General features: G+C 35.8%; 2 protein-coding genes across 3 annotated transcripts in view; one reads left to right on the top strand and one right to left on the bottom strand.

The window, feature by feature from the left end:
• Nucleotides 1–360: 360 nt before the first annotated feature.
• LOC144973417 (decapping and exoribonuclease protein-like) lies at nt 361–18,001 on the bottom strand. 2 transcript variants are annotated; one of them, XM_078915851.1, is made up of 7 exons: nt 17,515–18,001; nt 9,482–9,705; nt 7,982–8,077; nt 7,227–7,341; nt 4,653–4,788; nt 3,353–3,450; nt 361–2,067 (listed from the first exon to the last, which is right to left on the bottom strand). In XM_078915851.1, the coding sequence occupies exons 1-7, from the start codon at nt 17,925–17,927 to the stop codon at nt 1,944–1,946; spliced, it is 1,206 nt and encodes a 401-aa protein (XP_078771977.1). In that variant the 5' UTR covers nt 17,928–18,001; the 3' UTR covers nt 361–1,943. The 2 variants fall into 2 exon arrangements, 1 of the variants encoding a protein (XP_078771977.1); XR_013645543.1 differs by lacking the exon at nt 361–2,067 and having other exon boundaries at nt 3,401–3,450; nt 4,473–4,788; nt 17,515–17,998.
• Nucleotides 18,002–20,872: 2,871 nt separating this feature from the next.
• LOC144973416 (uncharacterized) overlaps nt 20,873–26,342 on the top strand; it is a 37,084-nt gene continuing 31,614 nt past the window's right edge. Inside the window, exons 1-2 of the mRNA XM_078915850.1 lie at nt 20,873–21,769; nt 24,517–24,733. Coding sequence (XP_078771976.1) covers nt 21,132–21,769; nt 24,517–24,733 — 855 coding nt within the window. The 5' untranslated portion in view covers nt 20,873–21,131. The remainder of the gene's footprint in view (nt 21,770–24,516; nt 24,734–26,342) is intronic.

Raw genomic sequence — 26,342 nt, 5'->3', positions numbered from 1 at the left:
TCAGACATTGTATGCTGGCCTTTGCAATCACTTGAATCCTCATATTGAAGAGCAAGTTGATTTTGACAGTGACTCTGCTTAGCATTTGAGTTGGAAAATGTCCTTTTTCTGTGTTATTATACTGATATCTTTATTTGTTATTCATTATCTAGAAAAGTATTAGATCATAACATCCAGTTTAAATTGGCATCTTTGATTCATGTTATGATGTTATTTATTGTTTGCATTCTGCAGTGCACATTATGACGTTAAATTTGGTATGTTTGATTCTTATATAGCTTAGTTGGTTACTTTTTTATTGACTTTATTGTAAAACATTTGTCATTCCGACTTAGTCATTTTATGTTTAAAATGTTCTTATTTTATCCTATTATTGTTCTAGGATATAATTTGACTTGGTATTTGTTATTTATATTGTGTGGTGCACATTGAGACGTTTGATTTGGTATCTTTGATTCTTATACAGCTTAATTGGTTACTTTTTTATTGACTTTATTGTAAAACATTTGTCGTACCGACTTAGGTCATTTTATGTTTAAATTGTTCTTATTTTCTCCTATTATTGTCCTAGTATATAATTTAACTTGACATTTGTTATTTGCATTGTGTGGTACACATTAAGACGTTTAATTTGGTATCTTTAATTCTTATATACCTCTTTTAGTTAATTTTTTATAAGCATTTTTTGTATAAAAATGTTTGCGAGCGTGTGACCGGATATTTTATTAAATTTTCCTTTTCTCGCATTCTATAGTTCAGATTCAATTTAATCTGATAATTATGATTTTCAGTATGTAGTGCATAATGTAACGTTTAATTTGGTACCTTTGATTTTTTTGTACCTATTACGGTTCATGTTTTATGAGCTTTTTTATCAAGACATATCGAGTTTTTTCAGATTTCTTCCTTTTTAGCTTTTTGAGCTTAGTAGTCATTTTATAGATCCTATAAAATTGTTATTATTGACCTGTAACCTCTGGAAAAAATTGGGCGTATTCTCTGTGTATATGTTATTTAGTATATGTAATTTCAACCTACTGTCACTGTAATTTTTTTTTAATATACCGCCTTGAATATTGTTATTTGAACGATAAATTGTTGCTAAAATGTTCATTTTTGTTGTTTTTTTTGTCAATTTTGCTGCCTTATTACAAGCCCAATAAGAAAGTTACTGGTATGGTTCTTTTTTAAACGTTACCCAGTGTGGTGAAGTTTATGAAAAAAGTGTTTTTTGGATTTTGATTACATAACTTTTTTTTCTTGCTGCAGCTTAAAAATTGTGCCGCAGCGCTCTTTCGCAGGCGCGCGAAATATTGAAAACTTTGAAGCTTCGTTAAATAAGTATTTATTGTCCGATTTTCAAAATTCAAAGTGCTTTTTTCACGATTCATCGAGGAGAATACATTGTCACCAATTTCGTTTCCATACACTATGATCAGAATTTATGTTTTCCACACCTAATAGCACTACCAGAAAAAAAAACCCTCTTTATCGAGTGATAATTAGAAGAAACCAGGTGAAACAAACAAAATGTCCCAACATTTTAATCTAATGGTTCCTTAAACAATGAATGGCACGGTAGGTGACAGTGACACCCTCTCCCTTCCCTCCTCCCCCCCCCCCCAATCCTCTCCCTCTAAACTATCAAGTATATTGTACTTGGAATGCGACGTCTTTATCTATTGCAGGTGATATGGTAACATCGTGGATCACTCCAATTCGGACCAGTTATCTATTCCGGAACAGGAACTAGAGCTTTTTTTACACTAGAGCTTTTATATAGCGCAATATCCACTTAATGTGCTCAAAGCGCTTTACAAAGGGTCCCTGATCCTGACATCAAAAACAAACTGGGAACAGGAACACGTTCCTCTTAATGCCGGCACTGATCTTTACAAACAAATATTTACACTTAAAAACAAACCAAATGCCTATTTTCTTGATTAAATTAGCGTGTCCCATTGTTCCCATTTCAAGAACCAATCTGGCAAAAAATGGAATGCTTCATCTCCCTTTCCTTCCAACACCAGTTGAGACCCTGGTTTCCAGTAAAATACATATGGACATCTGTAAACAAAAACAATATAAATAGAAAATAATTTTTTAAATATCATTTTAAGGAAAAAGGAAGGGGAGGGGGAGAGATTCAACAACATTAACATCGTCTATGTACTGATATTCATCCTGTAAATATAAAAAAATCATCTTTGCTTTAAATATATCAACAAAACTGCTCCTTCATATTTATGCAACTTTATTCCTTATTGTACTCTCCTTCCAAAACTTTAAGATCTAGTGATCATCCCTGATTAACTGTTCCCAAAAAAGGCTCCAAAAAGTTTTCGGATAGGTCTTTTTCTCATGCTGCCCCTTCTATTTGGAACTCTCTTCCAATTTCCTTTAAAAATTGCAATACAGAAGCTACTTTTAAGACAAATATTAAGACATTTTATTAGGAAATATTTGATAGATTAAAACCAGCTTCCATTTATGGATTATTTTTCATCATATGAACGTCTTAAGCATGTTTTGTGTATGACCTGTTACTGCAGCTTGGTGTTTATATTGAAAAGACGCCTAGAGCTGTTTGTATATGGAATAGGTGTGGTATAAATGATTTACAATATTATTAAATAAAAATCATCACCTAAAGACTCACAAAAATCTTAACTAACATTCATCTTTCAAATGTCTTTCATCTAAATTCCTTTGCAAGTTTCATCTGAAGAAATACATGCTTTTCTTGCTCCCAGATGAGCATACTTCAGTGCTGATGGTGACAAAAAATGAGAAAAAAAAAAGGAACTTTAAACTATTGCCTTTTAGCCCCATATTTTCTTACTACACTAACCCCCACATTTAGAGCAATTGAGATGAAAAAGATATCATTGATACTCTAGCTAACTTCTGGAGAATGGGAAACTGCACTTGTTTGGACCACTAAACATGTTTCTCCCACTGCCAGTACCAGACTTGCCTAGTTCCACAAATAATTCGTAGAATTACGAATTTTTGACTCCAGCTACAGAACCTCATTTGCCTCTTTGACTCAATAAATCTTGGTGAAAAGGAAAATTTAGTTCCTTAGATCCTATATTCAGAACATTGAAGCATTTGTGGATCATGGTGATGGCAAATTTTTTATTTGTAAAGCCATCTGTAATGACTTTTTCATTTTTTTTCCCCTTAGAAACTACGAATTTTAAAAATTTCAAGTAGGCAGCTCTGAAGTATAGTTGATTTAGGGAAATGTAATTTTTGAAAGGAGGAAATTCCTCCTCTTACTCCAAAATCGCGGATTACTGCGGATCCGAAGAAAACCATCAGCACTGATAATTTAAAGATGACTTACTTGTCATTATCATTTGGAATATTTGTCTTCACAAAGGTGAGGAAAGAATCTAAAAAATTGAAGCAAACTGCTGGACTCCATCCATTTTTAATGACAGACTGAAACAAAGGGTAAGTAATAAAAATAAATGATGTCATTAAAAATAATATATATAGATGTCCAACCTGATTTTTAATTTCTTAGATAAAAATCTGAAAAAGTGTGCATGAAACAATCCCAAACAAAGCAAAAAGGAAAATAAATACCACTTCCCCCCCCCCCCCCCCCCCCCAAAAAAAAAAAATTCCTAAAAAATCAGTTTTCCTCAACTGGGGATCGAACCTCAGACCTACTGATTACCAGTCGGGTGTGCTACCATTAGACCACAAATTTTGTAACATGGTGAAATAATGCACTAGATCAGTTTATCAGGGTTGGGTACTATCTTGGTTTTAAAAACCAGCAAGGTGTACACGACCAATATATTTTCACGAATACCATGTTGCAATTATGTTATTCCTAAAGCACCCACCCCCCTTTTCTTGCTAAGCCCACTCATCTCACAAACCCCTACCCCCCCCGAAAAAAAAAAAAACTGCAAATGCGCAAAAATCCACATAATCTCCAATCCCTGAATAACATTTATTTTACTTCTGCACTGAAGCCAATGAGAAAAAGAAAAAAAAAAAAGGAAGAAAAGATATGAATAAATAAGCTGGTTTATTTGATAATACTAACAATATGAGCAGCAATCAAACTAAAAAATGCTGAATTTGAGATTTATTGCATGACATTGTATATGTATTATTTGGGTTTTTTTCGTTTCTTTTTTTGTTGTTGTAAAGCGCCAAGAGCTTATGTATAGATTAAGCCCATAAGTTTCTTATTATTATTTTATCATTATTATACAACTTTTTAAAATGAGAACAAATGCGAAAAAATCAATTTTAAAAACTTACACTAGAAAGTTTTGGGATATCTTTGACTTGGTATTCTTGCAATTGATGTACAACTCCATCATCATCCCGAAAACCACAAATAATCTTCTTATCATTATTATTATTTTATTATTATTATTATTATGTACCATTTTTTAAAATGAGAACAAATGCGAAAAAAAAAAAAAGGAAAAAAATCTTACACTAGAAAGTTTTGGGATATCTTTGACTTGGTATTCTTGCAATTGATGTACAACTCCATCATCATCCAGAAAACCACAAATAATCTTCTTATCACTATTATTATTATTATTACTCTTATCATTATTATGTACTATTTTTTAAAATGAGAACAAATGCGAAAAAAAATTTTTAAACCTTACACTAGAAAGTTTTGGGATATCTTTGACTTGGTATTCTTGCAATTGATGTACAACTCCATCATCATCCCGAAAACCACAAATAATCCTCCGGATCCCGATCAAGAAACTTTGAGCCCAGAACTTGATTAGCTTGAATCTAATTTCAAATTGACAAATTTTGTTTTGATTTTAAGGGTTTTACAGTGCCTGCAACACATTTAGGTCATATCAGTGCCAGTAAAAAGGAAGAAAATGGGACAGTAAAATGATTATAGATTTACAATCAAACCAAGCAAGAAAAAGGCGAAAGGGGAATTGCTTCAAATATGTAGATTCCAAGAGCACACAATCGGTGTGCTAAGTGTGAATCACTTAAAATATCAGGGTGGCCAACTTTTCAGAAACTGAATTAGGGAAAATTTTTGGTTACCGCACAATAATGTTAAGAGTGAAGTAATACACAGCCTAATACTAATTTAATACTTTACAAAGAATGAAAATGAAGACAGACATTAAGTTGACATACCTGTAAACCTTGGAAGTGAAAGGGGTAACTTTTGACATATGTATCCTCTATCCAAGCTTAGGAGGTGCATTATGCCCTCTATTGAATTTGGCGCAGAAGTCACAGCCTCTATTCTATTAATAAATATGACTTGACAATTTAAAACTAAAAAACTACACACACATTGAGACCACATAATCACTACAATACTTTTTACACTATGTACATGATAACAGGCTTTGTTTACTGCTATTATTTGCCTTCTGAATGCAGGCTATCCATGGTGGATCTCTTGCATTTTTGCAAGAACTTGTCAGTCAATTGGACAGGTGGCATGCTTGATGAGGAGACCCTAACTTTATTAACTAAAAGACTGTTTAGAGTGGCATTGCTCAACTGAGATCTGCTTTCAGTTCTATTCTTCCTAACCAAACTAAATATCCTCTCTGATGCTGCATTACTGTGAGGAATTGAAAGAACACTCAGGGCTAGCTGTCCCAGGTTCTGGTAAGGCCTACTTCCATCTAGTGGAGATATGTAGTGATGGAGCTGGTGCCATTGTCTATCACATCTTGGCTCATTCAGCACTGAAGCATTAAGTGGAGCTGATTGGAAGTTTGTAAACTCAGAGTGCAGTACATCCATTGAGCATTTGAGAGAGGCAGGCATTTTCTTGTAAAAGTAGAGTACATCCGAGAAGGAATGCTCTGCCCTCTTATGGATATCCACAAATTTGGCATGAACAAGGGTGTCTGTATTTAATGGAAAAAGCAGCAATGTAGAATAATTTTATGTTACTGATGATTTCACTTCTTGACTGAGCCTTCAAATCACTTATGAATCTGGAAGGAATTTCACCAATGTATAGGTCTTTGTCATGAATATGATTAGCTTCTGCCTCAAAATCAATACTGGTCAGGTGAGAAGACTTTGCACTGATGACTTTGGGCTTGATGAACTTAGTGAGTAATTCACGGAACAGTGCTAAATACAAATCATTGAGTTTGTGTATTTGTAGATCTCTAGATTCTCGATCGCCGATAACTCGATCTAGACGTCTAGAATATCTAGACTACTATCTAGATCTAGATATCTATATTTAGTTAGACACGTATTTAAGTAGATGTACCAGTGGCCAAAAATGAATCTAAAAGTCACATCAGATAACACACGATAGATGAATCACGCAGTTTTAAAGAAAAATCCATTGGGAAACACAAAACACTAAGCAAGGATCGTCAACGAAGTTAAATATGACGGCAAATGCGCAAAGGCGGCAATGTAATGTCAACAAGAACAAAGAAGAATCAACACTCCACTTTCGGGAGATAAAAACGGGCAACTCAAATTTGAACACCAAGTATGTCTGTATCGAATGAAAAAGTCGAGTAGCTAGATTTAAAATTTGATTATTATAATAATAGAGTATAGAGCATAATCGATACCCAGAAGACGATCGACGCTACACACGATTACTAGGCAAAGAGTACGTACTAAAAAAAATTCGTACAGATTTTCATTCGCAATTCGTCTTTTTTTACGATGGTTTTTTTTCGGGAAAAAAAAAACGCAGTTTCGGGACATCGGGAACGGTGGATCCATTTAGGGAATTTCCCGAAATAATCGGAACCGGGAAGGTTGGCCACTCTGAAATATATATATATATTACTATTATTCATATGAATCATCACTTATCATATATATACAGATCAAGTTGAATTACAATACATCAATTCCAAAGCATTTTCAAGTGATAATTCATATATGAATAATAGTAAACGTAAAAATAATGCACTTTGGTTCAATATTAATACAATTTATACAATATATATAGATACCAAAGGAAAAATATATGTTTTTTTAATGCAATTTTTTTTGTTTAAAAATCTGACTCCTGAGTCTGAGTTTTAAAAAATAAATAAATAAATAGGGATGACTTAAAATTTGTCAAGATGAATTGAATCTAAATCACCTTTTTAAAAAAAATCAATATAATTTCCTAACTGCAAGACAAAAAAGACACATCACTGAACGTGGGAGAAAAGATAATTTAACAGTTTGTTGATACATGGTTGTGAGTTAACATTTACCTGCAAAAATTTTCATATTGTCGCCTAGATTCAATCTTTCGAGACGTCTTTAATTCCAAATATCTTTGAGATTCGGGGTTCAGTGGGTCTGTGCAATCAACCTCAGCCCCATAGACTGTGAAACAAAGAAAAGGCAACATAACCTCTCCACTGAAGTACAAGTTTCAGGCCTAAAAATCGTCCTCAGCAACAGCACAATCAAACATTCACCAATCATCCATTTGGATTCACACTGTATCCATAGTTTTACTACATTTTTGTTACAGTACTGCCATTTCATTTGCTCAGAAGGGTTGAGGCTCAAAAAGTTCTTTGATAGTAATTAACTTTCTGTACGTTTACTTTGGTAGCTTTATGATTTAAACAGAACTCTTGATTCTCTCTGTGCAGAGAAGCCACCAGTCCCCGATTATTTGCGCAATCTTAAAATCAGTGTCAAATGAACCAAATCTTTTAAGTACTATAACAGTGCTGATGGTGACAAAAAGTGAAAAAGGAGTAAAATTTTGAACAATTGCATAAAGTCCTATTTTCTCTACACTACCCCCTACTTTTAGAGCAATTGAGATGATAAACTATCATTGATACTCTATCAAGTATATCTGACGGGGGAAATTCCTCCTTTGAATCCAAAATCATGAATTTTTGCAGATCTAAATAAAACCATCAAGAACCTTTACCTAAAAGGGTAACATTGCTTCTCAAACCAAAACAATAAAAGTGTCTTTATCTAAGTTGCAAATAAAATTCTTTACCTAATGAATGAGATCCTAGTCTTGAACGTACGACAACTCCATATTCTTCATTGTTATTTACTGGCTTGCTAGTGTCAGGAGTTCCATGGGCCTTGTCTGGTGTTCGGAAAATGATAACATTTTTAAATGAAAAATTACCAAAAATTACAATTTAATTACATTCATAATTATAAGCTCATTGTGCAGTTAAATCTAAAGGATACAGAAAGGTCTTTACAAATGATTTGTAGCATGATGACTTTTCTTTGTTAATAGAAATACCCCTGATAATATTTATAATCTTCTAGGTGAATTTCTCATTAATCCAAGTTTGAAAGCCTTGTTTGTCATGATACATCCATTATCCATAAGCTTAATATAGATAATTAATCTGTCAAATTCAAATGCTCATCAAATAAACCCGGCAAGCAATACAAATACAAATCATTGACGTTAATACATGACCGTTGATTAGCCACTGTATTTTCAAAAGAATACTTTGAGAACTCATCACCTTTCTCGTTTGAATTTTTTTAAAAACAGTCTTGGACAAGTAACCTCACCTAGCTCAATGGGCACAGTTCTTACAGAGACCCGGAGGGGAAGTTCATTTCTCAAAACTAAGTTTCCTCATAGGAATAAATAAAAAATACAAAATAAATAAACAATAACAAAAAATAATGATAAATAAAAAAGAAATATAAAATATAAATACATAAATAAATAATTAAATGACCAAATAATCAATCTGGATGGTAAATACTACAAGTTAGATGAGACTGTTGACTTAGGACCTGTTAAAATGCACTTTGAACACAATAAAAGGATATATATTGTACTATATAAAAGCTTGTTGATGTTTAGGGGTTATTTTTTTCTACTATGATTCAACTCAAGTTTTTATAAAACAGCTGACTGCAGAGCAAATGAGGTTCTGAACAATGCAAGTCGAGCTGTCAGTTTCTCATTTTTTACCTTGAGCAAGTGGCATAACCCCTATTGCACCTATTGCGTATTTTTCAGTGCTGTCCTGTGCCTTTTACCCCCAAGTGATATCACCCTTATCTAAGGAAGAAAAATTTTCCAATAGGTCGATTAGAATGAATTTATGCATTATTTTACTATAATCCTCCTGGTGTCATTTCAATCTTGGTCCCATAAAATAATAGTAAAAGTTAAAACTGTCAATGTCCATTTTTATAAAATTCATTAAATGATTTCAGTGCTGCATGAAACCAGAAATTGTATTACATAAAGACAGTTAAAGTATAGAGGATTATAATTAAATTTTTATAAAATTCATATATGGTTTCAGTGCTGCATGAAACCAGAAATTGTAGTAAATGAAGACAGTTAAAGTATAGAGGATTATAATTATTTTTAACCTTAATACAAACGCAGATTATCTGCGTTCCCTGCTATGAAATTTATTTTTTTTTTGGTTTGAATAAATATAGCCTTGTCTTATATAAAAATATTCAACACACAAAAAGACGAATTTAATCTTCATTAGAGCCATACCAGCTGTGACATACTGCTCAAACTTCCAACCCCAGGCACACATTTCTTTGTTTCGCTCTGTCATCTCCTCTTCTCTTTTCTTCTTTGATTCTGTGTCAAATTGACACATGAAATAAGTCCCCCTTGAGCGAATCACAGCTATCCTCAAGTCCTCTCTGTTTTCAAATGGAATGCATAATATCCGGGTGAGCAGTCCACGCCAGCAGACAAAATCTGTATTTAAACTTCAAGGTCAAAGGGGACATGGATAGAAAAAGATTAATGTTTTGACAAAAAAAAAACTATTGATCATGAATCTAATGTCAAAACAGTGAAAATCCTTTAAAAATTATCCCCCAATAGCTGATAGCCTCGAATGATATTAAACAAGGCAGGATTTGCGAGTGACCGACCGTCCCTCTGCTTGTCGCCCAGTTATTTGGCCATACAATAATAATAATAATAATAATAATAATAATAATAATAATAATAATAATAATAATAATAATAATAATAATAATAGATCTTTATTGTCCATAAATATGACAATTTGTCATTTAGTTACACTTGTTATAACATTAAACGATAACTGTACATTGAACAGATATTTCACTCCTACTTATTTTTTTCTCTCTCTTCTCCTCTCTCTCTCTCTCTCTCTCTCTCTCTCTCTCTCTCTTCTCTCTCTTTCTTTCATCACGTGCGATATACACAACATAAACATATTCATTTCGTTTTCAATTTGTTACGATTGTGGCAATTCGGCACCAAAAATTATCATCATTATCAATTGGTCAGTTAATCTTACATTAAATAAATTAATCAGTTAATCGGTCAACGAATCAATCCTTGGTTTTTCTGTACCATATGAAATATTCAAAATTTTTATTGCTGATGGAACAAACGTTGTGATTTCACTATGATTTACTTTAACTGTGCCTGTCTCCAGTTCGTCACCGGTAGAAATCACCATGTGTGCATAACTTAACCTTTAACATAACCCCAGATGGTAAACCATCTGAGTGAATTCCCAAATTAGTGGGAGTAGAGCATTTGCCTCCTTAATGGAAAAGATTACAAGGAATCCTAGTCCGATCTCTCAACAGCCCCACCCCCCTAATACCAAAGGACTTGTCAATTGCCAAGGAGTGAGTCCTTGGTAGTTGACGGTTCATCAACTGCCAAGGAGTCAAATTGGAACTCTTCAGCTGCATGCAGTGATTTCAACCAAGCCTCGATTTGTGCGCATACAAATCTTGAATCCCGTCACTTTCTTCTTATCATTCATTCATCATTGCTTGTCAATCGTTGTGGAATTGTTTGAGTCTCTACACTCGTTGGCATTTGTTTTTTAAATTTTCATCTTTTCATAAATTCCAAGACAAGTTAAAATCATATCAAAACAAAAATTACTGTTGTATTCGGATTCAGCGGGGGGATGGGGGGGGGGGGGGGGGGGGGAACAGGATGATAGATTAAAAATAAAAGTAGGATTTCCTTTGTTTTAAAGGAAAACATCTTGCACATCGTCATAATAAGGAACAATTCATGTAAATATTTGAACAACAAGATCAATCCGTGGCAGTTAAGAAAAGACTAAATAGTTGATTTACCAACTTGCAAAAAGAGGAAATATGAGAGAGAGAGAGAGAGAGAGAGAGAGAGAGAGAGAGAGAGAGAGAGAGAGAGAGAGAGAGAGAGAGAGAGAGAGAGAGAGGAGAGAGAGGGGGGGGGGAGGGAATGAGTAAATGAAACAGAGATGGAGATAGGAGAAAATCTGACAAAATGAGAGTACGATTAACATTAAAGTATCAATTCATATTCCGTACTAATATTAACATTAAAGTATCAATTCATATTCCGTGACAATTAAGTGTTGCCGATTTAGTTGATGAACTGACACAGTCCTTGGCAATGGACGTTTTGTCAATGTCCTTGGCCTTGGCAATTGACGCTACCAATACCCAACCCTATGGATGGAGAGCATATCCCCAATTATATTTTCTTTTAGCTACAAGACTTTCAGCTATTTGAACTGATAAACCTGGACCGACAATTTGATATGGATTATTTGAAGCCAGTTGGAACAAATTTCACAAAAACACTGATACTGATACCATTGGTTGCCGTGGTTTGTGGGTCCAAAAGTTAAAAAGTTGAACCAACGTACTTAATTCACAGATTTATGATCTGGACACCTGTACATTTTTTACTTCACCCCTTCGAATTTTTACATATATGTCATATCACGCAGGGCTGGCGAGTCGGAGTCGGAGTCGGAGTCGGTTGTTTGAGGGTGGAGTCGGTTTTAGAAGTCCCGACTCCGACTCCTCACCACTTTCAGACATTGCATTTTTATATCATTCAATGTGTAATATTTTAGATACTAGATATTCACAAATAGTAATCTTTTTTGTGTGTTTGTCTTCATGGGAAAAGGGGATGTGTTTTATCTTTTAAATTTGATGATCATTAATCAATATTAATGTATTTATTCGAAATGAGCTAATCAGTCTGTAGCCAAAAAATGATGAAGAGCTTGTACTTTTAATGATGCAATATCAAATATGAAGCGGCTTGTATTGTTACCTGGATACCTGGATACCTCTGTATAGAGCTTTTAGACTTGGTGTAGTCTCCTTCGCTCCTCCTCATCTATTAATGATTGGACCAATTTTTATAATTGAACTTGTTTCCTAGGGTGTTGCTTATCTCCAACTCTGCTTTGAATTTATTCAAATTTTTTGCTGATACTGTGGTTTCTTGTAGTTTATTCCAGTTATTTACAATTCTAGATGAAAAAAAGTTCCTTCTTTCATTTGTTTTAAAACGTTCTTTTTTCAGTTTCTTGCTGTTTCCTCGTGTCTGAATGTTCTTGTTTGGTTTAAGGAATCCTGCCTCTATCCTGTCTATTCCCTTTACTATTTTATATGTTTGGATCATATCTCCCCTTCTTCTCCTGTAATCTAAGGTCGGGAGATTTAATTCTTTCAATCTCTCACAGTATGTTTTGTCTTTCAGGTGTGTGATAAGTTTTGTTGCTCTCCTTTGCACTCTTTCCAAACTGTCTTTGTCTCCCTCAAACTTCGGATACCATATGCAGTTAGCATATTCCAGCTTTGATCTAACCATAGTCTTGTAGATGGTAGTCATGTGTTTTGTTTTCAGATTCTTGAAATTTCTTTTCACTATTCCGAGTGTTTTACTAGCCTTAGATTGAACATCTTTAATTTGCTTCTTGAAGTTTAGCTTCCTATCAATAAATACTCCTAGGTCTTTTTCCCCATTGGATTTCTGCAGGGGGTTTTTCTTTCATTATATAGTTTGCTTCTCTGTTGTTTTTTCCTAGGTGAAGAACTGCACATTTATCTACATTGAACTCCATCTGCCATATTTCGGACCATTCTTCAAGCTTTTTCAAATCTTGTTGTAAGGTGTTTCTTTCTTCTTCTGTATTAGCTACTCCATAGAGCTTAGTATCATCGGCAAAGATTTTACATTTAGATGATAGATTGTCTGGCAAGTCATTGATATAAATCAGGAAGAGAACTGGTCCCAGTACACTTCCTTGTGGAACTCCACTTGTTACCAGTCTCTCTGTTGATGCTGTTCCATTCACTATCACTTTTTGTCTTCTATCTTTGAGGAAATCTCGGACCCATTTGACTGTCTGATCATTAATTTGATACTGTTCCAATTTCCTGATTAGGCGCCAGTGTGGAACTTTGTCAAATGCCTTTCTGAAGTCGAGGTATATGACATCTAAATTGTTGCCTAATTCCAGGTCTCTCGTCCAGTCATCCATTGTTTCAAGTAGGTTTGTTACTGTAGACCTTCCCGCCATGAAACCATGTTGATCTTTGCTGAATAGTTTGTTCTTGGTCATATGATCAACCATTTCTTCTCTAATCAGCTGTTCCATGAGCTTGCAGACGACAGATGTCAGGCTCACTGGTCTGTAGTTTTCTGGATTTTTTCTGTCTCCCTTCTTGAATATGGCTGTGACGTTAGCTTCTTTCCATTCCCTTGGTAGTCTTCCTTCTTTCATCGACTGGTTAAATATCTTGGTTAGGGGTTCTACTAGCTGCTCTGCTAAGTTTTTTAGGATGTAAGGATGAAGTTTGTCAGGTCCAGGTGATTTACTCTCCTTTAGGTTTTGTAGTCTCTTCATTACTCTCTCTTCAGTAATCGGCCATTGTGTAGTATCTATATTACTTGTTTTAGCAATATCTGGCAAGTTTTTCTGGTTCTCCACTGTAAAGACACTTGCAAAGAAGAGATTTAGCACCTCTGCCTTGTCTTCATCTTCAGATGCCCAAGTGCCATCTTCTTTTTTTATGTCACAGGTTCCCTGTCTTGTCTTCATTTTACTGTTTACATAACTCCAGAATACTTTAGGATTTTCTTTCATTTCCTCTGCTATCTTGTTCTCATACTTTTGATGCGCTTGTCGGACTATTTTAGTAGTTGCGTTTCTCACTCTTTTGTATTTGTCCCAATCCTCTTCCTTTTTGCTTCTAGAGTATCTTCTATTTACTGCCTTCTTCTTCCGTAATGCCTCTCTCACTTCCTGCGTCATCCAAGGTTGATTTCTTCTCCCAACCCGGTTCCCTCTGCTTTTCGGGATGTTTTTCTCGAAGCATTGGTTAAGTACTCTGGTAAATCTACTCCAGTTGTTTCCTACGGTGTCCTCGATTAGTATTTCCTCCCATTTGATATGCCCCAGTTCCTCTTTCATACTCTCTAGATCAGCCTTCCTATATCTGAGTGTCAGTTTTTCATCTACAGTCTCTGATGTCGCCCTCAGTTTTAGGAATATGGTCGCATGGTCGCTTTTTCCCAGTGGGTGGCTCAGTCTTAGGTCGATTATGTCATTTTCTTCCTCCATCAATATCAAGTCCAATACGTTGGGCTTTTGGTTTTTTCTCTGTCTCGTGGGTTCTTTTATTATCTGTTGTAGGTAGCAATCTTCAATGGTTTCTATGAAACTTTCCTCCAGGCTTCCCTCTTTTGGTTCGTCCATCCCTTTCCACTCCAGTTCCGGCATGTTGAAGTCTCCCATAATAATTATCTCTGAATGCTTTTTTTGTGATGCTCTCCTTATCATCTCCAACATTCTCTCATTATTTTCTCCTGTGCTATTTGGGCTCCGATAAATCACTCCTACTAGTATCTGACTTTGTCCAGTTACTCCAATCGAGCACCAAGCGCTCTCAATAAAGTCGTGATCTGTGAGTTCCTCTATGGGGTTAACCTTGAGGTTCTCTCTCACCAATAAGTATACTCCTCTGCCGGAAGTTTCAAAATCTCTGCTAGCTATTATAGTGTATCCCTCAATACCTAACTCTGCTATGGTTGGGTGTGTTGTTGCATTCTTTGGCTTAGCTTCTGTTATTGCTATTACATCTGGATCTTCTTCTTCTGCCATAGCCTTTAGCTCCTCTCTCTTATTCATCACACTGTCTGCGTTCGTGTACATGAACTTCAGGGTTTTTTCATATTCACGTGCTGCCCCTCCTTATCATTTACTGGTACTTCTCTTTTTTGAATTTTCTTGTTGTCTTCGAGTCCTTGCTCAGAAACATTTAGGGCAATTGGACTGACACGTTTCCAATATAGTCATTCCTCATCCCAATCCCAGTCATTTCCTCCAACATCGCTGTCTCTCTTTCTTATTTGTTCACTAAACTTCTCCCTGAAAATGACCCTTTTCTTATATATGACTACATCTTCCCCTGCTTCTCGTCTTCTCCTCAGCTCCTCTCTTAACTCCTTGGCCTGCTCTCTTTGCATAATTGTTTGGTCTGCTCCAATATACACCTTTTGTAAGCATTCCCGTTTATGGTCTTTCAACTGTTTGCTGTTCCTAAGAGCAGTGTTACGCTGATCCGTTGACATCAGACTTATTTTCATGGGTCTTGGTCTATCTTCTCTTCTGCCCAATCTGATCACTTGCTCTATAGGGTTGAGGCTGTCTTTGTTTCCATGAACCTGCAACTCTTTGAGTACCATTTGGGCTTTTCTTATATCTTCCTTGTTGTCGCCATCTTTAGCTTCTGGTATGCCATACATAATTACATTTTTCACCCTCTTAGCCCTTTCATTTCTCTCCTCTTCTAGTTCCAGGTTCTTTTTCACCATTGCCTGCTTCTTCTCCTCAGTTTCATTGATTTTCCTCATTTCATTTATATCTTGTCTTACTCTATCTGACTTTTCTTCTGTACTTCTCTTGAGTCTCTCCTTAATCTCACTCCTCTCAGACATAGGGTAGGCCTCTATCTCATCCTTTGCTGTTGATTTCACTATTTCTATCATCTCCTCTGTGAATTCACCTTTTTGAATGATATTCACACTTTTATCTACGTCTTCTACTTTTTTCCTGAGTTTATCTACTTCCTTTTCAAGCTGCATGAAATTGCCCAAGAACTTTGAGGCCACTTTGTTGCAGGACTTAGAGCAGTAGTAATGCAGCAGCGGACATTCTTTTTCTGAGTCTTTCTTCAACAGTTGATAGGTGTCATCATCTATCTTTTCACACAAAGTATGAAACCACTGGTCACAGAGCTCGCACTGTAAGCATTTCTCAATCTCTTTGCATACATATTCACATTTTCCGCAAGTCTCAGTCTCAGCTTTTGCTTTTGCCTTATTTGTACCCATCGGTGCAGGGCTTTCTTTCCTACTACTGCCACTACTAGTACTGGCACTGCCAGTTCTACCTTTCCTACTACTGCTGTTTAAGCTCATCTTCTTACTTGTTAAATGACCAGATCTATCTAAGTCTTAGCTGTACTGTATCACTGTATCTTGTCGTTCACTCCAATCTGATAAGTATCTAACTAATCTCAACTAGATATCTCAAGTACACACACAAGCCGGAATCCTCTCGAAGGCAGAAATTACATAAATCCAATTCGAAAATGAACAAGTTTTGATGTCCGATATTTCATTCAAGTTTTGTGTTTCTGGTGAGGGGAGCGAGAAGATTCAATATCAATATTGAATAATAATATTGAGTACTATTGTCACTGCCTAAATATTTCTAGAATTTAGATCAAGAAGATTGAATCAGGAGAGAAATGTAAACACGTCCGCCATCTTGGATTTCCACCATATTTTATAATACATATACTGGGGAAAAGCTAAAAGTAGCTGCGAGTGTTGGTTGCATATTATTACCTATTAATACTATGCTTGAGGAGTCGGAGTCGGTTTCAAGGCTGGAGTCGAGTCGGTTTAAAAATAACCGACTCCGCCAGCCCTGATATCACGTTCACAAAAACCATGGTCAAGGTGGCAATTCTGTGTAGTGTGGTAAACTAGGGAGTTTAATATAAATTCTAAATGTACCTCACACACTTGAAACCAATGTCATATGAAAGAGTTGGCAACACAGATTACAAAACAGTTTGAATTTTGTTTCTATCTTGATTAGAAATGTAGTTACGGCAGTTCAAAGTCTGAAATTTTAGACCGATTTTTACCCCAAAATCACCATTGCAAAGTTGTGACCGAAAACGCATGATGTTAATAAAAAATGGTTAAAACAGTCAATATGGAGTTCTTATCATATATTGTATACCAAAATGTTCGTCTTATCGAGGACAATGCATTTACATTAATAAAGAGGAAAATAAACATTTCAAATTAACACATTATTACATAATATGACGCAAATGTTACATAATTAAAAACGCGGCTAGACGTAAGACAGAATTTGCTCTATCACTTTTGGCTTTGGATTTATCCCCAATATCTCAATATTCCACTTTATAACGAAGTTATGCATCTTTAATTGAACCCCCCAAAACGCAAACGGCAATTTCCAGTCACAACTTTCCTATGGGCGAGTTGGGTCAAAATTTGACTGCCACTGCTCACTAAACTGCCTAGAGTCTAGGTAAACAAAACAAAGCAAGACCTCGCTCCTTTTTTGTACTTTTTACTATCTACCAATGCCGTGATAGTGATGTTGATGTGCCATCTAAAGTTTGTTTTTTTTTAAAGATGTCTGAATACGTGTAATTTACCATTCCCTAATCATTTGTTCTCACCTTTGAAACTTACGAGAATTTGATTCCGACCAAGACATTTTCTTCATGTTCTTACTTTCACTTTCAATAGGTGCAAAAAATGTTTCTCTGTGTAGCATGGTCCATCTGAGTAAATCGGATATGTATGAATTCACACTTTCATCTTTCCTGATCATCTCATGATATCCAATCTTTAAATCAAAGCAACAGTTCTCAAAATCAGAAGGTGGAATGAAAACTTTAAGTTGGCTTTTATCATCGCGAAATTTACGAGACGAGTCCACACTGAAAGCCCCAATTTCCCTCGGCTCCCTGAAGTATGGAAATTTGCCATTGTATAGCGTCCATGATGAATCCAATTTGTTATGTTGGTATTTCAATGTTTTTGGTGGATCAGCGGAATCACAATTTTCAGGAGGCTTTAAACGCTTCATTCTCAGTTTTGATTTCAAACTCAACCGTTTCAAATTCAATCTAATCACCACAAACTACGGAACACCACCTTACTACTTTCGATTTCGAATTGTGGTCGCAACTTTTCTTTTTCCGTTTCCGCAATGAATTGCGTCTGTAGACTTGGCAAAAACGGGCATTGATAACTGTCAGATTGTCTTATTTTAAGCTGAAATTGTTGTAAATTCGTATAAAATTTCAATTTTTGAAAAGGTCCTTTCAATGTTGAACAGGCCTAGATATATTTATTTATAAAATATCTCTTTCATAATATCAAAGTGAAAAATAATATGACACAGATTTCGGCATGAGAAAATAGGACATTTGCCATTAACACCTTTTTGAGGCGCTCTTAATAATTTGTTGTTCTTTTTCTTTTTCATGATCATTTTAATGCATTTTCCTATCTTTTCGCCCACTATGTTCACAAAATCGGACAAACCCAGATTGGGTAGGTACTGTCGATGTGCATTGCGTTAATCAGAATCAAAGATATATGAGGGCGTCTGTCTGTTCATATTATACCATATTATCATATCATATAAAGGGTTTTTTTAGACCATCTAACCTTTGAGTATCATGTGCATTTAAATTTAATCATAAATAAACCGAAAATTAACTTCTTTATCAATCATTATTTTTAATCTATCTACAAAGGAAGCTTCCCCCCCCCCCTTCATTCTTGATACTGTTCCAAAGTTTTACACTTCTTTTAATAATTATCACTATCATCTCATTGTGTTTGTTTTGTATCTACCATGAACATTTTAAACCGGTCTCCTCTGTCTTCGAAAATGAAAACAAAGAAACAAAACAAACAAAAATAATAATGAGCAAACAAAAAAATAAAGAAGTTTCCAAGTCAATCTCACAATTAACTAATTCAAAATCTATAAAATTGAATGAGGTTTCCCCGAATTCCAAGGCCTTCAATGGTAAGTAATAATTAACATTTCCGTCTCCCTTCTTTGGACATATTATTAATACATTTGTCTGAAGACTTTACCCATCATTTTATTAGCTCTGTTAACACAGACATTAATATGTAAAACGATCCCTCTGTGTGCAATTCATTACTCAGTGGAATGATTCTCATTCTATATGCATCTCATTCTGTTTAGACTGACGTAAATCTTAACCCAAATATTATGATCGTGACAATGACGTAACTATAGGCACCACATCCATGTTTTAAAAATGGATAACAGCATTTTTTTAAATATATAAAACTGAGAAATGGTATATATCGCCTTTTATCAACAGTGCGAAACAGACTCCCTTTCTGTCACAACGCCTTCTATCCACGCTTTTCTCCCGATTCACACAGTCCGCTGATGACTGTCAGCGACTGTGTACCATGGCTGAGCGAGTGACTGGATTTCCCCACTCAAACGATTGCAAGGAGCGGATGTTTGCTGGCACTATTTAAGGCTATTACTATAGTGCTGCCACATTGAATACCTGAGAAAATGGCTCGAATTTTTACTATCTTCACATACGAGAAAAAAACCACCTCAGGTGCCGAGAAATTTTTGCTCCAACTCTGTTGGACTGGGGAATAATAGCTAATGTTTGTCATTTACGTCATGGTCATAGTATGGTAACTTCGACCATCTTTATTATTATCAAAAACACGGTTATATAAGAAGTTCATTTGTTTCTGTCATTTCATTCTCTGTCGTGATTATTGTATATATTAATTTTATTATTTATTATTATTATTATTATTATTATTATTATTATTATTATTATTATTATTATTATTATTATTATATTATTATATTATATTATTATATTATTATTATTATTATTATTATTATTATTATTATTATTATTATTATTATTATTATTATTATTATTATTATTATATTATATTATTATTATTATTATCATCATCATCATCTCATCATCATCATCATCATCATCATCATCATCACATCATCAACATCATCATCATCATTCATCATCATCATACATTATTATTATTATTATTATTATTATTATTATTATTAATATATTATTATTATTATTATTATTATTATTATTGCTGCAAAAATTGATATGAAGGAATGTGAACGAGTTAAGTCAAACATTTCTTGATAGTGATGCTATATGCTAAATGCATGATCTTCGCGTGAATATGGGTGTTTGACTTTGTGTGTGTGTGTGTGTGTGTGTGTGTGTGTGTGCGCGCGCGTTCATCTCTCTCTCTCTCTCTCTACACACACACAGAGATAGGTAGATAGATAGATAGATAGATAGATAGAGAGGATAGATAGAGAGAGAGAGAGAGAGAGAGAGAGAGAGAGAGAGAGAGAGAGAGGGGAGAGAGAGAGAGAGAGAGAGAGAGAGAGAGAGATCTTGTATGGTGTCATGTTTGATTTCCGAAGTGGAATGGGGCTGTTTCATGACGTAACTACAGTACTCTTTTAATAAGCCATGGGCTGTTTACATTCTTACGCTTTCAATGTGTGTCCCTTTAGCCACTTCCCTCAGTGTCCAAACTCCAATCAATATATTCGTTCGTGATTTCTATAAACAAACGATTGAAAAGATTTGCAGGGATAGAAACATCACCATGCAAATTTACTTTACAAGTATGTAAGGTTGTTTTTTTTTACTTTATATTTACAAATGTAGCATGTGTAAGACATTTTCGTCTGGCACCGCTTTATACTGTAAGCATGCCACGCCGCTGACTGGTCGAGATAATTATAGAATATTGTCGGGTTATTGGCTGGTCTGACATTTACAGGGATGCTGTTCCATGCAATGAATGACACTAGGGATGAACGACAGATTGTGCGCATTGATTCCTCCTCCTCCTCCCTCCTTTCCTTTCCTCTCCTCCTCGTTCGTCCAAATTATAACAGGAAACATTTCATAAAAATGGCTTCATAAAAATTGAACATTGGCAAATATGATTGAAAAAAATTGGCAACAGATTGTCGGACATTACAAAGTTATTCAAGATGGACGACAAAATTCTTCACAAACCGTATAATTTTGTTGTGATTCTTGTTCTTTATCTAATGTAACCCATCATTCATGTAGGTTATTCTGTGTATTTTGTGATTTATGTGTATAATAGCACATCCAGTTATTAAAAGAAGACATTTCCTCCTTCAAACATCCACTCACACTCGCTCGGAATCCCAACTGAAAAATTCCACAAAATCATCAAAATGAATCAGTATCCCGCAGGGTTGGTACCCATGATGGTGCCTCCACAGTACATGGTAGTACCGGGAACAGCCCTCCAACTCCCCCCGGGAGCCATTCCCGGTCATCCTGCTCATGCTCATGCAGCTAATGCCTTACAACCAGCGGCTATGCTTCATCAACAAATGGCTGCCCAGGCCCAAGCTCAAGCCCAAGCCCAAGCTGCACAGCAAGCTCAAGTTCAAGCTGCAGCTTCTCATGCAGCTGGTGCTCCAGTTATTACTTCTCCCGTAGTGACATCAGCAGTTGGAGGACTTTCTAATTTGCCAGTTTCAGTTCAAGCGATGGGTGGAATGCATGGATTTCAACCTCATATTGCTGGGCTCGCAGGGGGCCCAGTTGCTGCAGCTATTGCAGGAGGTTCTGTTCCCCCTGGATTGCACCAAGCTTTAACTGCTGGGGGTGCAATCCCATCACCAGTTTCCAGCATGTCTTCCTCTATCACTGCTGCAGGACTTTCACAACAGGCACAATTACAACATCCCCCTCAGCATCAATCTCCTCAACTGCAACAGCTACATCAATTTCAAACGTCACCCAGCCCACAGTCGCAGCATTCTATTCAGAAGAGTTTTGGTGCCAAAAAGAAAGATGATAGAAAGTAAGCAAACTCTTTGAATACCTTGTAAAGAATGATTAGTCATACCTTGCATATTTTATAAGAAGAGTAAGAGGTACCCATTTTTGCCACCTGAGTGGTTATTCAGAGTCGATTCTCAATAACTGAAACTGTGACTGTGAATAGTTATTAGTTATTAGAAGTTGTTATAAGTCTTATAAGTTATTCAGAGTCGACTCTGGATAACCATGTACAGTTATTCAGAGCTGAGTATCGAGTTGGGTTCTCACAAGATGAGTCATTTTCATTTCGATACCAGTTTGCTACAGTTACTTTGTTACTTTGGCAATTTTTGTGTCAGGCAAAAATTTCAAGCCTCAAGGCTGCTTACGCTGGCTCATGAATTGTGTTGGCGACAGATACTTTATGCTGAGCCCAAGGTACGGGTAGAAAAATATTCAGGTATATTTATATATATAAAGGTTTCAAAATTGAGACCTAAGATTCGTAAACGGCGTTGAATTCTTATGCTGAAAAATACTAAATATCAGGCCTGTAAATCTTACGTCTATTGTCGGATTTCCGACAGTACGATTTTGCTCTATAAGAGCTAAAAAAAAATAAAATAAAAGATAATAGTAAAAATAAAATTCGTAACGCCAAAGAACGGAACCAATAAAAAAGAAAATAAAAGACTTTTATTTCGTTCCTCGAAAAATTAGATTTTATTCCGTTTCAAATGCCGACTTAAAAAAAACAAAACAAAAAAACTTATTTGTCGCATCAAAGATAAAACATGCTGTCTATTAGTTAGCTATAATATTATCATGCCACCTACATGCTCTGCTAAACGTTTATGTATTCACTGCCTGGCTACTGTGCCACAGCCAGTGAGAGAGAGGTCGCGAAGTTTGCGCGAGTCGTCTTCACACACTCACACACCTAGTCAGTACATAACGCACACACAGAAGTGTGTCGAACTGGACTGGAAGGTTTCTCTCTATTTTGCTACCGACACACATGCATATCTCCGGTTCTTATTTCTCAGTCTCTATATTTCTTTGGTTCCGTCCCGATGTGGGACGGAAATAATGCGAAATAATTATTTTTCTTCGAAATATATATTCTTCTTCGAAAGCTCTCACACCACCGCACCACCTCTTCTTCTTCTTCTTCTTCTTCTTCTTCTTCTTCTTCTTCTTCTTCTTCTTCTTCTTCTTCTTCTTCTTCTTCTTCTTCTTCTTCTTCTTCTTCTTCTTCTTCTTCTTCTATAAGAATTAATCCAAGTAAACGAACTGGGTGGGGATCCTGACCTCCCATAGCGGGCAGGGAGGTACATACTGTGTTTTCTATCCCCTTATATCTGTTTTCCAACATTCTTTCTGTCTATATCTTGGAATGAGATTACTTGGTTTTTTCCTGGCCCTGGTCGGAGTCCTGGCTGGGAGGGAAACAGTCGAATGCATAGTTATTGTTTTGGGAGATGATATTTTTTTCCTTGTAAATCATCTCTCTCTGTTATGCACTGTATTATGCTTTCTTTATATTATATATGATTTGTAAAACATTCGAGTGTGTTCCTCTTAGCGGGGGCCTGTGCTTGTGTCTGGATGAGACTTTTAGTGATCTCAAACTAAGTACTTTGATAGAGTGCTTTTGGAATCTACACCTGTTTATTTGAACCAATTCCCCTTTGTCTTCCCTTTTCTTGGATGCTTTATTGTAATTCTAGAACTTTTTACTATCCCATTTTCTTCCTTTTTACTGGCGCTGATATGACCTTAATGTGTTGCAAGCGCCATAAAACCCTTAAAAACAAACAAACAACAAGTAAACGAAAGAATTAGCATAAACATTTAACACAAACAGGAGCGAAGATACGCAGTTTCCCCGTGTCGAGCACTAGACGTCTAGATACACATCCTTCAAATTCAAAAGAGTAGGGATTGTTCTCTTCCTTTCATTTTACAACTAACTCAGACCTGGGACCTCAAATAATTGGGATTTTTCTTTTTGATACCATAAAATAAGGACCTTGTTATAAATAAGTAGGGGAAAGTGACATGATTTGACTAGTCAATTGACGTGTCATATCTGTGTTGTGTCCATATTTTTGTCCTGTTGTGTCTATTTTCGCGTGTTCAAAAAGTTCCGACAATTATTTCACCAACCATTTATAGGCCTGTAAATATGTAATAATTTGTTTGGTTAAAAAACCCCACGAAACTCTCTCTCTCTCTCTCTCTCTCTCTCTCTCTCTCTCTCTCTCTCTCTCTCTCTCTCTCTCCTCTCTCTCTCTCTCTCTCTCTCTCTCTCTCTCTCTCCTCTCCTCTCTCTCTCTCTCTCTCTCTCTCTCTCTTTCTTCTTTCTTCTCCTCTCTCTCTCTCTCTCTCTCTCTCTCTCTCTCTCTCTCTCTCTCTCTCTCTCTCTATATATATATATATATATATATATATATATATATATATATATATATATATATAAAACTAAGAGCTGAGTGACATCAATTTCGTTCCTTCTACTTGATCTCAATGTTTGCTTATCCTGGTCTCGTAGATTCATGCCATTTTGTTGGCAAAATAATGAATATCACTCACTCCTTAGAAAAACAAAACACATACCACACGGGATAACATGGAAGAATGTGTGGGAAGCGGGAAGAATGGAGGGGGAAGCAATAATGAATTACACTCTTACATTTAACATTTAACAACAAGGCTGTTGCTATAGTGCTGGAGTTTCATTATATATGTACATTTTCTTTTATTGTCACTGCTTTTCTCTAACAGCTTTGGGAGAGGTGGCAATCGTTGGCAGGCAGATCCTGAATTAGATATAGAAGAAATTGATGTGGATGAATCTCAGGTTACTCTGGACCATTTCAACTCTGATTTGAACCTTGTCATTGACCCTGATGGATATGGTGGTTCCGTCTTGGTTGATCCACCTGGCTTTTGCTTTACCTGGGCTGGTGCCAGGGCCACATATGGTGCCTGTAGAGGCAAGGTAAGCAGTTTATGAATTTGATGATTTATCTATCCTGATTTTTCTTTTTACCTGATAAATATTACTACATAAATGTATTTCTCTGTTAAAAAAAAAATTCTTTTCTGTAATTTTTTTCTAACTTCTTTTTTTTGTTTGTCACTATTTGAAATATGAATACTTGGTCTCTTACTTATTGAATCGGCAATTTGCTTTATTGGTAATACAAAGGTTGCGCAGACGACGATTAGAGACAACGAACAATGGATCGAGTGGTCATTGCCATGCCCACTCAGTTTATCGTCGCATTTATCGTTCGTTCCAGTCAACAACTTGCGATGAACATAGCCAAGCGCGCCGTTTAGCGATGACTCGTAGTACTTGTTGTAGTATGTAGAAGTGGTAGTAGTAGTAGTGGTCGTTGTTGTTTTTGATGATGATGATGGTGATGTAAAATTAGTGGTAGATTTAGGAGAATTAGTAGTTAGTAATGTGGTAGTTAGAAGTATAGTTGCAGTAGTAGTAGTAGTAGCTTTAGAAGAGATTGTGGCAGTTTTAATAGCAGTTAAAGAATAAGCAGTAGTGGTGGTGGTAGTAGTAGTAGTAGTAGTACGCAAAAAGTACAGATTTCAACCAGGGCTGGCGGAGTCGGTTATTTTTAAACCGACTCCGACTCCGACTCCAGCCTTGAAACCGACTCCGACTCCGACTCCGACTCGCCAGCCCTGATTTCAACTGCACTCTGGGGCCTTAAGCGAATCACTTAGTTCTAGTTCACTTTGTGGCGCTGCGCTGCAGAGAAATGGACACTAAAGACATATATTTAAAATTTATTCTAAATTCTTTCAACATCCTTCTATCTTGGAGCTATTAGATCAGAGGTTAGTGGGCCTTGAATCCAATTAAATCACTTATCATCCATATCAGTTCTCATTTCTCATTTATATTTATTAAATACACGCCAAAAAATTTGTCTTTGGAATCTTATGGGAAGGGTGGGGTTAAAATTTTGGACATCGCCTCAGACTCCAATGAACACCTTTAGCATCACCCTCGTCTGTCTATTATATCGTCGTCTAGCATCTTTTCATTCGGCCCGTTGGAAATAGACGATTAAAAGGGGTTCGTAGTCGCCAAAATAAATACAAAATTCATATATTTAAAATGTCTTTATAGTAATAGGAAAATGAATTAAATATTTTAATGGTCTAATATATGCCTGTACATAAATCAAGGGAGGAGCTGAGACATGTTTAGCAAGCGAGCTATCAAAAGAGCAATCGTTGATTGGTAAAAAATCTCAGGATCTCATATAAGGACATCAGTTCTGGAAAGCGATATCCACCCACCTGTCATTGGACAGAACTTTTACTTTTATGAAAAATTAGGGTTCTGTAAAAGTGTTATATCATGGTAGGCTCCACCCTCTCTTTCTATTCTGGCGTAGATGAAGACGAGAGCTTTTCGGAAGTCATAATGACAAGTGGGCAGAGTTAATGCTTCTAAACAATCCTAATCGTCATAATCTCTATTTATCGTATGCGCCACCTCTGTAATGACTGAATTAAGCATGGTAAAGCCTTAGATTTGTTGGAATAAATTTAAATGCAGAGGAATGTCATTCCATGAA

The sequence above is a fragment of the Berghia stephanieae genome, chromosome 5 (genome assembly GCF_034508935.2).
Source record: "Berghia stephanieae isolate SIO BIC M18660-M18661 chromosome 5, UCSD_Bste_1.3, whole genome shotgun sequence".
In the NCBI taxonomy this organism is placed as follows: Eukaryota; Metazoa; Mollusca; class Gastropoda; order Nudibranchia; family Aeolidiidae; genus Berghia; species Berghia stephanieae.
The sequence above is the reverse complement of the archived record's forward strand: the minus strand, read 5'-3'. Positions and strand labels throughout refer to the sequence as shown.